Source organism: Pithys albifrons, chromosome Z, assembly GCF_047495875.1.
Source record: "Pithys albifrons albifrons isolate INPA30051 chromosome Z, PitAlb_v1, whole genome shotgun sequence".
Lineage (NCBI taxonomy): Eukaryota > Metazoa > Chordata > Aves > Passeriformes > Thamnophilidae > Pithys > Pithys albifrons.
In genome coordinates this window covers 69,589,050-69,601,679 of record NC_092497.1, presented here as the reverse complement: position 1 = coordinate 69,601,679, position 12,630 = coordinate 69,589,050, and the positions used below count along the sequence as shown (strand labels likewise).

The window sequence follows — 12,630 nt, the reverse complement described above, 5'->3', positions numbered from 1 at the left end:
CAGTCGAGTAGCCATGGAGGAAAGAGCCTCAGGTACCTCCCTCACTCGCTTTTATACTTGTTTGACGTCAGATGATATGAACTATCTCTTTGATTGCTTAAGTCAGGTGAGGCTTGTCCCCTCTGATCTACGTAATACTATCTGAGCCTGCTAAAATTAAGGTGTAATCTAGGCCTAGCTAAAACAAAGGCCAAAACTACCACGCACAGAAAAACCTTCTTCCCTGCTGATATATAGTTTACCTTGGTGTTTTTCTTCTTGTAGGAGAGCTCAAAAGCCCTCTGGAGACACTCTGATCCAGAATTAGCAGTCTCAGGGGGAGCTGCATTTTATACTGATAGGGATACATGTTGTAGGATACGGTCAGAAAGCATAGCTTCTTTGTGTTTTTTTTTTCCTGTGAGAAATCTCTGTAGCTCTTTAATTTTTTTTCACAGATATCATCATGATGGCTCTGAGACTCTCTCTGATGATGTCCTCTTTGCAGCCACAGATGGCATTCAATTTGTAGAGTTCGTTCTGCATATTAAGGTCAGTGTGTTGCATCTTTCTCAGAAACAACTGTCTGCGTAGAGGCAAAGGGTTCAGATTTTGACTTTTGAAAGTTCTTGCATTCCCTTAGAAACTGGAATGTAAGGGATGTGTTAGGCTTCCATGTCAACCCTAGCTTTCAGGTTCATGTGGCAAATTCAAGAGGAACTTTCACTTGTGGTAGTTGAAAGGCATTTCTACTTGCTCTAGCTTGGGTTATTCTATCTGGAGTTATTAATTCTGTACTTAAACTATAATTATCTGGTTTTGTTTACTTTTGTCTTTTTATTTTTAATTCAGCTGGTTTCTTTTTGTTTATAGCAAAAACTCAGTGTAGTCTGACACTGACAAAATGCTGTTAGTTGGGGTGGCAAAGCAGTGTATTGAAGCAACAGCCTTCCACTGAAGTTAAAAATAAAAACATCTTAAATTGTTTTTCTGATTAGGTGCTGCCTGTGAATGATGAACTACCTGTTATGCGAACAGGCCTTGCTCCTGTGCTCCACTGCCTGGAGGGTGAAGAAGTGGTCATCTCTTCAGATTACATTTATGCCACAGATGCAGACAGTGATGACATGAAACTGATGTTTAAGCTGCCTCACCAACCCTACCACGGGGTAGTGAGGAGAGCCGGTATTGCTGTGGATCATTTCTCCCAAGCTGATGTCATTGCTGGTTTAGTCTCGTACAAGCATACTAGTAAGTGAGTTAAGGGCAGACTTAGGGTGGAAGGGGTCAGAGAGGCTTCAGTAAAAAGATATTAATATGAATCCATTCCTTTGCAGAACTTCAGCAGGAACTGCTGAAGAACCATATGTTGTGACTAGGAAAGAAATTAAAGTGACTTCAAAAGGGGGTTGATGATAGACAACTGCCAAATATTTTAATATGCTCTCAAAATGCCCATTTCAATTGAAAATTATATTAGAACAGGTACATGAAAGCATCACAGTCTTGGAGGATTTCTTTCACTGTTGCTAAAAATATAGCTTAGACTTTTTTGACAATAGTACTATTAAGTTAGGTAGAAACTAGAGTATTTTTATGTGTTTCATGACAGTAAAAAACCCTTTTGGCATTTCTTACTTGCCTTTTCAATCTAGAAGGATATCTGGTTTTGGACAGTTCACAGTCTTTCTATACCATAAGATAAATGAAGTTCTGATCTTCTTCATGAGAAACACAATGCTAAAAAGGTGTTATTTTGTGGTTTTAGTGTTAATATTTTTTTTCAACTGCGGACAGAAATCAAGGGCTGGCTAACTTCCTTTTCTATTAATTTTATCTTTTCATTAGCTGTGAAGGGATTCTATTTTCTACACCTCTGATTAACAGTTTTAGTATTTTTTTTTTCAAAAGGCAATGATTTTTTGTTCAATTATTCTATAATTTTGTGTTAGTATGGAGAATGGATGTGATATTTTCAAGGCTGGTACTACCTAAAATGAAATCTGGTATTTAAGAAGGAAGTATTTCATTATAGCCACTCATAAAAAAATTTCTGTCTGTTGTCCTAAAGATGCCAGCAACTGTATTTCAATGACAGTATTTTCAGGGGCAATGAAGTTTTACCTTCCAGGGTGTAGTATTTTTGTTTTTCATTCCCAAATTTCTATGCATTAAATGTGCTGCCAGTAGTTGTTGCAAAACAGTATGGAAGTTATTGCCTTTCCTTCTCAGGCAGCCTGTTAGTATTATCTTGCAGCACTGCAAGACACAGACTGCCAGAAGTGCTGAGAGCTGGAATACTCTGAGTCACAGATGCTTCTTGCAAGGGGTGGCAGTTCCGAGTCATTTGTCAGCCCAAATTTTGAATTTCATTACACAAAGGCACAATATACAGTACAGTAACAAAGCATAGCCTTTGTTATAGCCCATTTTGCAGGGATAAGAGGCACATAGGAATACATGCATTACTTGGTATACGAAAAAGGTTTCTTTTGGAAGAGTGTTGGTCTGAGTGTTTACTGTTTGTCATAGAGAGAGCACATATATAAAATAAAGATTTTCCTACATTCTTCAAGAAGAAATGGAGAAAAACCTCTTTTTCTGCACAATGTACATTTTGCACATGCCTTAGTGCACAAGTAACAGAATCATGAGGACTATTAGGCATTTTATTTCAATGTAATTTATTATCACAACATTGCAATAATAACTTTATAACTCTTAGTAATAATAATAATAATACCTATTCTCTTTTCTACATCCTCTTATTATAGAAGTGAGCTCGTTAAAATTAATTACAAACAACAAACCAAGTCCCTAAACAAACAGCACCCCCACCAGCCAGAATCAAGAATTCCAGTAATTTTGCTCTTGCTTTCTTTTTCCTTCTGACATCGAATACTGAAGAGTGTCCTTGCAGGATAAATATTATTCTTCATGAAGTTTCAGTAAAACATTTCTTCTGAACCTCAATATTTTTTTCCAGGTGGGGAGATTGGCCTGACTCCTTCCATGGACATCTTAACCTTAATTATCTCTGATGGTGAAGCTGGCCTAGATGTGAAAGACTGCTGTTATGATGGACCTCTTCCTCCCTCAGTTTCACATCATGATTCATTTCCTGTATATGACCTTAACATCACTGTACTTCCAGCGGACAACCAGCCTCCATCAATTGCAACTGGTGAACGCTTCCTCTTACTATACAATTATAAAGTGGGCTATGCAGTACTGTAATGGCTAAAGGCTCAGGGTTGGTTTTTGTTGTTTGCTTTTTAGCATTAGAAAGACTCAGTTGAGATCACTATATAAAGTTTTTGGATCAGAATTTTTTTTCTTATGCTTGTTTACTGCAACCACCCAATCACAGTTTGAGTAAATACTTGTTGCTATTCAGCTGCATCATGTGGGTAGAGATGAGAGTGTTTAGATCTGCTCCCCTCCACCTCTACAGGCCTGTTGGAGCCTTTGTAAGGTATGTCTAGGTAAAAGTGATCAATATCTATTCATGAACTGAACTTAGGGCCCAACAATTATCAGGCTTATACAGTGTAAAAGCATAAATGTAAATATCTACCTACTCTTGCATGTAAAGTATACAGCACAAATTTGGGCCTTATATGAAAGGAGAGAATCAGTATTATCTATATTTAAATATTTTGGAGAATAAAGACAAAAAAAGGCTATATATTAATAGCATTTTCAATAGGACTTTTCAGAATTAAAAAACCCCAACCAACCAGTTAAAATGAAAATAGAGTTGATAATGCACATTTAGTCCAACAATAGCCCATTGTGTAAAATCTCCATTGATTTCATGATCTTTTGATGAGGTCTGTGGTATACATATTAAAGATATGTTTGCCATATGCTTTTGTTTTTCAGTGGCATTTGTTTATAAGCATCAGGTGTATGTTATGTATCTCAGAGAACATTTAAGCATATGTATGAGTAGTTTTGTAATTTGCAGGCTCTCATCCAAGTAATGTTCTGGAAATGAAGCATTGTCCCAGAAGGGAAATTAAGCAGTGATGCATGAAAAATTGTTCATTATGAGCAATTCTTAACAGCTCCCATGTAATTAATGCTCTGACAAACAAAGGCAACTACTAATTTTGAGCAGTGTATAGCCATACCTAGTAACTTACCAGTAAAACAATTTCAGGATCACGTTCTTCTCTACTTCTGTGATGCAAAAGCAGACTTACTGGTGAAAGCAGAGAAGAAAACACTAAACCAAAGCCCACCAGTAACTAATTATTTGCTGTATTTTCCCCCTTAGTTATTATTTCCTCTCTTGTTAACAAAAACAGTAAAATAAGCTAAATAAGCAATAATGCATATCATATTGTTTATGTGCAGGTGCAAGTTTTGTGGTGGAGGAGGGCTCCTCAGCAGCCCTTACAACCAACCATTTGTTTGCCACTGACCCTGACACTACTGCAGATGACTTAGAGTTTGTATTGCTTTCTCCTCCCCAGTTTGGTTACATTGAAAATATACTGCCTTCTCCTGGGTTTGAGAAGAGCAATGTTGGAGTAAGTATAGGTAAGCCTTAACAACTTGTGCTAACCAAGCAGATGAAATGCAGAAGGCTTGTGAAGGGCTGTACAGTAGGCTCTGGTGGTGCAGCTGCAGGTGTGGACATTAATATGGGCTTATTGAGGAAGGCATGTGCTGACAAATGAAGAGCAGTGGGACTATGTGGGTGGAGTTCGAAGGGAGACTGCAACCCAGCAAGTGTGAAGAATTAGCACTTGAAGTAAACAAGCCAGTCCTTGTTTTATGTGTGTCAGCGACCATCCATTAGAAGTGGCAATATGAGACATTAAGCAGCTCTGCCTGCCTCTCACTTCATTTCCTGATGAAAATCTCCCACTTGTCTTCTTCACTTATACATGTGTCAGTTAAATGTAGTAGTCTGGGTCCCATCTTAGTTTCCAAGGCAAAGTTACAAAAGAGATAGAGATGGTGGTTTTCTTGGGTCTCTTCCCTTATCTACTTGCAAACATTGTAAGGCACTTTCACCCACAGTAGAATGGACTGTGGCATGCTTTCTAATACTACCAGCTTTTACCAGTGTCTTCAGCTGGAAACCTGTTATGACAGAGCCTTTTGGTCTCCGTTTTCTTGGTCTATCAGTCAAATAACAGTGTAATTAGAATCATATAATCATAGAATCGCTTAGCTTGAAAAAGACCATCAGGTCTAACTATTAATCTAGCACTTCCAAGGAATCCTGTACCTCAGATCTTTTCCTACCTGTTATTTTGAGTTGGTTTTGTGTGGGCTCAATTTTGTAGATGTAACTGAGAAGTATGAAGCTACACAGTCCCACGAGAAGCAGAATGATGCATTTTTATTTTGGGGAAGGGCATATGGCCTGCCGTAACATGTGCAGTGTAACCCTTAGAGCCAAAAAATGACTGAGAACTTACCCATATTATTTATTCTCTGAAAAAAGACAGTTTCAAAAATTTTTAATGATATATAAGACTAGAGAGCAGGAAAAGACTGTGCTAACTCATTTTCTCTTTAAAATCTCTAGCTTCATTTCAGCTGAAGCACCTGAAAGCCATGAATATAAACTATGTACAAGCCAGGCACATGCGAATGGAGCCAACACAAGATGAGTTTGTACTTTATGTCACTGATGGGTTGCATCGCTCCGTAGAGACTCCATTTTTTGTGTTGATCATCCCAACCAATGATGAAGTCCCAGAATTCATAGCCAGGAATATTACTGTAAGGAAATGAGTCAAATGCCTGTCATAGAATTATTTTAACCAGAAAAAACTTATTGAATATAACTAAGAACTTTATTCTGACTCCTGTTCCTCTACATCTTTCCCTTACTTTGTGTAATCCAGCCTAGTTCAGGACACAGCCCAGTTAAGCCCTATGTAAACCTGTTAGACAGCTTCTGTGGGATGGGAGCAGTCCATATTTCTTTTTGGAAACTTGCAGTTAAGTATAAAAAAAAAAGGCTCAAATCTTTAAACAGAAAAGTAATCTAGAAGGCAGAAAGATCTTCATGCTTCTTATGTTTTCTCAGGAGTTTTCACAGTTTTTCTATAAAGTATTTTTTATATTCCTGGCATAGCCTCTCCCCTCTATTTTCTTATTAATAACTCCGTGAACACCATGCTAGGAAAGTGTAAGCTAATCTTATTACAAAGTAAAAAGTGCACATATATGTATAAATTTATGTGCATCTGTATTTTTTGATACTTTAATGTATTTAAAGGTTTTCTCCTTTGTACACATTTTAGTGCTTGATTTGACATTGACTTATTGAACACCTTTTCTATAATTGGGGCAGATATGAACTCCTTATGTAAACTCCCATTTTCATCCCTGTAACCATTTACTTCTCTATGTCTCTTAAACTGGTTGAAAGCAGTAGTCATTCAAAAAGTTACTGGGAAAGCAGGGGGAGAAAAATGAGAGATACACGTTTATACAAAAATACCCTACTTAGGAAACCATGATAAAGTTCTATTATTTCTTTTTATGTGAAAGTACTGGATGTGGTTTTTTCATGTTTAGGTTCAAGAAGGGGAGATGAAAGAGCTGGATCTGTCTGTTATCAATGCAGTTGATCTAGATGTTCCTCAAGACCATTTGGTATTTAGCGTGGTACAGAGGCCCTGGCATGGGTTCATTATTAATGGAGTTCATGGCAATGATATTCTACACTACAAACAGTTAATTAACCATGATCACCACAGCCATGGTTTGCTTGTTCATGACTTTTCCATGGAGCTACTGAAAAATGGTAGGTGCAGCATTTTTCTGACATTGGTCTTTCACTCCTTTAATGAGGCAAATGTGTGTGTGTGTGTGTGTGTGTGTGTCTCGGCTTTGCAAACGAAGATTTGGGAAGGGCTGTCCCCATGTGGGTGTGCCCTTCCAGCCTGCGCAGTGGATTTTAGGTGAGGCTCAGCGTGCGCAGAACTGGCCCCACCGTTTAAGTCCTGAGGTTCATCTGCCATGGCCGAGCGAGCTTGGACAGTGCCAGTGAAGTTAAATGCAGTTCAATGCCTCCCTGACATCCGATCCTGTCAGATCTCGGAAGCTAAGCAGGGTCAGCCCCGGATTAGTACTTGGATGGGAGACCTCCTGGGAAATGCCGGGTGCTGTAGGTTCTAGTCCTGAGGAACTTCACTGGCACTGTCCAAGCTCGCTCGGCCGTGGCAGATGAACCTCAGGACTTAAACGGTGGGGCCAGTTCTGCGCACGCTGAGCCTCACCTAAAATCCACTGTGCAGGCTGGAAGGGCCCACCCACGTGGGGACAGCCCTTCCCAAATCTTTGTTAGCAAAGCTGAGCCACACACACACACACACAGAAAACAAAATGAGGCAAGTGGTTTACTAATAAACCTTCATCACTTATTTATTCACTTACCTTATATGTATTTTCAAGATAAAGTTTAGTAATGGAAGTTGACATATTTAATGCTGTTGTTGTCTATTGTTTTTAGTAACTATCAATAAAATCATCCTGAGAGACCCATGTGTCAAAAAGGGTAGTAATATGAGTAAGGAAACCATCTGCCTTGAAAAAAAAGGAATAATGTAACATATAATCAAACAGAATTCTAAATGTTTGACAGCACCTAAAACAGAGACAGTAAGACTGATTTAAAAACACATTAACTGATCATGGGCTTAAGTATGTCTCTAAATGATCACAGAATTGTAGAATAGTTTGAGTTGGAAAAGACCTTTAAGGATCACCTAGTTCATCTCCCCTGCTCTGGGCAGGGTCATCTTCCACTACACTAAGTTGCCCAAAGTCCCATTCAACCTGACCTTGAACATTTCCAGGAACAAGGCCTCCACAACTAATCTAGACAAACTCTTCCAGTATCTCAGTACTCTTACTGTAAAACATTTTTCCTTGTGACCAACCTAAAGTCATCCCTTTCAGTTTAAAACTCCTGCCCCTTGTTGTGCCACTACAGGCATTGGTAAAAAAAAAATCTCTTTATCTTTCCTATAAACCTCCTTTAGATATTTAAAAGCTATGATACACCTCCATATGTCTATCAAAAAAAGTATGAACTGGAGCTCTACAGCTTAGCAAGAGCAGACAACCTACTTTGAAGCAGAAAATCTCTTTCAAGTACACATAATCAAAAGGTGTATTTAACACTGCCAAGAATGTAATGGACTTTTCCAAACTATGGCTATTTAGTGAAACATGGAATCTATCAATAAAAGAGGGACCTGAATTCAGTACTGCCATTCAAGTTTCAGTTTAGCCCTCAAAAACTAAGAAAGATTTTTTGTCTCTCTACCTGTCTGATATTAACATTCAGAAATGTCAGGTGTCCACCCCAAATTCCTCAGCCTTCCCAAGTCCTGGTTTTGATTCTCTTTCTTGGCTGTTCTTTCCATTTGTTCAGTCCACAGCGGTAAACAAGCCACCTCCAGATCAGAACTTCTGACTCTACAAGGTCAGAGACGCAAGGTCAGCTGCCTTTTCCCAGGCTCCTTTAAAGCTCCCTGAGGAATATTTAGCACAGAAAAGTGTTGCCTGACAGTCTTACCCTCTTTATGGTCCCTGTCAAAGTGCTTTGGAATGAGGAGAGGAGGAGAAATGTGCCTTTTTCCAATTGACTGGTACAGCTTTTGGAAGAGAGTCACTCCTCACTTAGATCAGGCTGGTAACTTTGAGTCAAAATAAAGTTATTAGACTAGTGAACACCAGTGGCTCAGTAAACTCCTGGAAGTTGAATCAAGTTTACTGTGACAAGGACATATGGGGAGGGAGTGAGAAGAAGAGTAATGGAAGCAGATTGAAATGATGTGAGATATTTTGCAGGAGTCAGATTTAGTTGTTCTTTCTATTTTTGTCTCTCTGCTCTCTTCTTTTTCTCCCCCTTCCCACACCATATAGGAATGAAGCTGATGTACATGCATGACAACTCGGAAAACCTCACTGACAGCTTTAAAATCCAGCTATCAGATGGAAAACATAAAGTCCTCAGAACCATTTCAGTAAACATCATTCCAGTTAATGACGAGAAACCAGTGCTGAGCAAGTAAGTCATGTGTCCATCTCTGACAGAGGAAGGTGTTCAAACAAAATGATGGAAAAGGGATCAAAACAGCAAATCATAGAATCTTTAAGATTGGAAAAGACAAACATTTAAGATCATGATGTCCAACTGTGAACCTAGCACCCCACCATGTTCACCATTAAACCATGACCTCAGTGACTGATGGGGAGAAGAAGACATAACTAGTCACAGACTAATGTCAATACAGATGTTTCCATATAGGTATTTATCAGCCTGTAAAAAAAAAAAAAGAAAAAAAGAAAAAAAAGAAAAAAGACCAATTTAATGTTGCTAAATATTAAATGAATCGTGACAAAAAATGGAAAGGGGTGATGGAGGAACATGCTTACTGTGTCTTTCACAAGTTGTTTCAAGGTGTTTTCCAGACACCTCTGATCTTTTTGCACCTCTGCTGGACGCTGACCACCACGGTACTGTTTGTCTCAGCAAAGGGGAAAACACCCGCCTAAAACATCTCTCTAAAAGCAGCTCTGGATTTTGGCATGAGATAGTCCACAAAGCTGATGCATGGAAAAGTCTTTCAGATTAATGACTGTCCTCTTTTTGGTTATAAAGTTTTATATTATGAAGGTCAGCCTTAATTCAGCTATTGAAAAGCTACACACTAACTTAGGTTATGCTTCAAAACTAGGAGTCAAAAATGAATTTGATGTGATCAGAAAATGGCTGGCAGATGATTTGTGGACAGGCAGCTTGCTCCAAGAAACCAAATCTTGTGGGCACTTTAAAAAAGAGCCTGTCTCTTGGGATCCCTATTTTTTTAACTGACAACTTGTCACAAAGCATCAGGACCTCTGTCTTTCTGACTGTTCTCCAGCCTCAGACAGGCTGATGGGAAGCTGAGAGCCCAAAGATATCAGGAGTATCTTTGAACCTCTAAAGTTTGCATTTCAGAAATGACTCACAATATTTTAAGCAGGCTGTCACTAAAGCACAAATTTCTGATCGCTCAGAATATTTGGCCTACTTTCAGATTAGAGTTACATTTCCCATTGCAAATACTTTTTAATATTTTGTTTACCATATAGAGCTTCCCACCATAACAAATGTTAGTTTTTTAGTTGAAAGATTATTGGGCACCACATAATGCTAATATGAGAAAATCTCCATTTTTAGTTAGAATAAAGAGTATAGTTTATGTATCCATATATCATCTACTGATAATTACTGATAATTGTCTGTTTGTTCCTCATATGCTATAGATTGATGTCATTTTCCACCCTTTGTCTCTGAAACAAGATGATGAAATGCAAGAAGTCAAGTGTTTTTAGCTTTGCCCAGCTAGATCCAGAAACTGTTGCTGCCTTGTCTGGAGATGTTAGGTCTCACCATTTGCTATTTCTGTGGTGAACAGTAGCACAGAGTGAGCATCTACTCGCAAAATAGCTATTTCTTTATGAAGTTACTACCTCTTGCCTGTTACTCTTCCACTGAGATGAGGTATGCTGCCAGTAGTTAAGCAATAAGTGGTTTTAGGAAACCTTCAGTTTGGCACCAAAGTGGTTTAGCTGCCACATTCAGTCACCACATCTTTGCTGTGGGGTACAAACTTCCTTATGCCACTGCAGTATTTTATGGGTGAACATTTGTCAACACTTGTAAGCTTTTTCTCATCTTTTGATCTGGGGACCCTTTCTACCTCAGGAATATTCAGTTCTCATCTCTATTGGTTACAGACTGAAGATTCTGGGATGGGATGTTTTTGGCTGGTAAACAGTGCCTCTTTATTCACATTGATTTTTAAACACAATCTGTCAGCTCTTGGCTTGCATCTTGTAGCAGAGAGTGTCCTTGGGTAATGTAAAGCTTGCACACATTCACCTTGAGATCTTTTCAGGATGAGACGTGAGTGCTAGAAGGAGCATAGAGAAGAAGCCAGTCAGACTTTCATTGTGTCTCTTATAAATAAAGATGGCCAGTGAAAGACTAGTTATCTGAAAGACAGTCTTTTACCTAAAAGAACATTAGAGCCAGTATTTCTGTGGTCTATGGTGGCAGTAATGTACAAAGCAGTTTGTTTGTTTACATTGTCCTCTTCTTATAAATTGTATGACGGTAAACAGGATAGGGCCCAGGGAAATAAGACAGCTGTGGTAAATCCGAGTTTGGTCTAGGTATCTGCTTTGTTGTTTTTCATTACTGTAAGGAGAAGCTTGCCTACACTGGTTTTTTTTTCTGTTTTGTACTGAAATAAGCACTCTACTTCTATTCTTTCTGCAGCTGTCATTTCTGTTAGCATCTGGGTAATCCATATTCCTGGCAGAGAAATTACCTGTCGAAAAGTTTCCTTTTATTGCATCAATACGTGACTTTTAATTTTTGCAGGAAGAATGATATAGAGGTGAACATAGGTGAAACTCGAATAATTTCTAGTGCTGTTCTGTCAGCAGAAGATAAAGATACTCCCAGAGAGAAAATTTACTACTTATTTGAAAGAATTCCAGAAAATGGTCAGCTTCAGCTCAAGGTTAGTCTTTGTACTTCAGCAAAAAGCAGGCATGGACAGAACTCTCTCTTTTTAGGTTAGAATGAGGTTTGTCTTCCTTCTCTCCCAAATGTCTGTCATATTTGATGTAGACAGCTGTGACCAGTTTGATTATTGAAGGAGTGTTTAAATCAAAGAATGATCTGTCCCAGATGGAGGGTGAAAAGCATGGCAGATCATCTGAGATGACAATGGAGAGAGGACAGGGGGGAATGTCCTTGATAAATAAAAAACAAAACAAAAAAAAGCTTTACTTACTTCAGGGTTCAGAAAGCACAGAGGAAGTTGTATGTGGACGAGTGAGTAATAACTCATGAGTTAGAAAAAAAGGATTGGGGAAAGGAAGAGAAAAAGAAGATGGAAAGGATATAGGAAGAGGAAAGGCAAAAAAAATAAGATTAGAAATAGAAGAAGAGATAATCATTTATTGACCAAAGACAAGCCAGAGGAACAAAGATAGAAATTAAAATTGCATTTAAATTGCATGGATATATGAAAGAAAAAAAATCCATTTCTAAAACCCATGAGCTTAGAAAGTGTTTTGGTTCTGGATCCCTACATCAATCTGTAGATCATATGAGATTTGTGAATTAAAGGGGTCTGACATATTGAGGTGAGAGGGAACTATTATCTGAAGTCTGTCAGTTTGAACATGTAGGGTACTCTTCTATATCTGACCTCTCTATCCTTGATAACCTTTGCTCCAAAGATAGTAATTCTGCTGGTTCAGTCCAATTTAGGGTGCTAAGCTGTTTTCAGAAAAGCAGGAAATTTTATTGGATAATTGATTTTTTTGCAGCTGAGGACCTTTGGGGTTCTCAATTTCTGTGCTACCCTGAAGTTCCCCATATCTTCATTCCTGATATAATTTTGGAGATGGTTTTGGATAGAACAAAGAGCAGCTTTGTGAAATTAAGAAAAAAACCCATAAGCTGAGTCAGGAACCATTTCATTTTCATTTTGTTAGTGTCTTACTGAAAAGTGTGCAGGTATTTATTTCCTGGAATAAAAGTGGTTAAATTCCACATTACTCCATTTTATTAATAATCACTGTATCTTCTCCAGTGTTAGAGCT

At 38.4% G+C, this 12,630-nt stretch overlaps 1 protein-coding gene across 1 annotated transcript in view; it reads left to right on the top strand.

Annotated features, from left to right (window-relative positions):
• FREM1 (FRAS1 related extracellular matrix 1) overlaps positions 1-12,630 on the top strand; it is a 60,725-nt gene that overhangs the window by 19,006 nt on the left and 29,089 nt on the right. Inside the window, 8 exon segments of the mRNA XM_071580270.1 lie at positions 438-531; positions 978-1,230; positions 2,966-3,163; positions 4,342-4,527; positions 5,528-5,724; positions 6,529-6,757; positions 8,887-9,031; positions 11,396-11,537. Coding sequence (XP_071436371.1) covers positions 438-531; positions 978-1,230; positions 2,966-3,163; positions 4,342-4,527; positions 5,528-5,724; positions 6,529-6,757; positions 8,887-9,031; positions 11,396-11,537 — 1,444 coding nt within the window.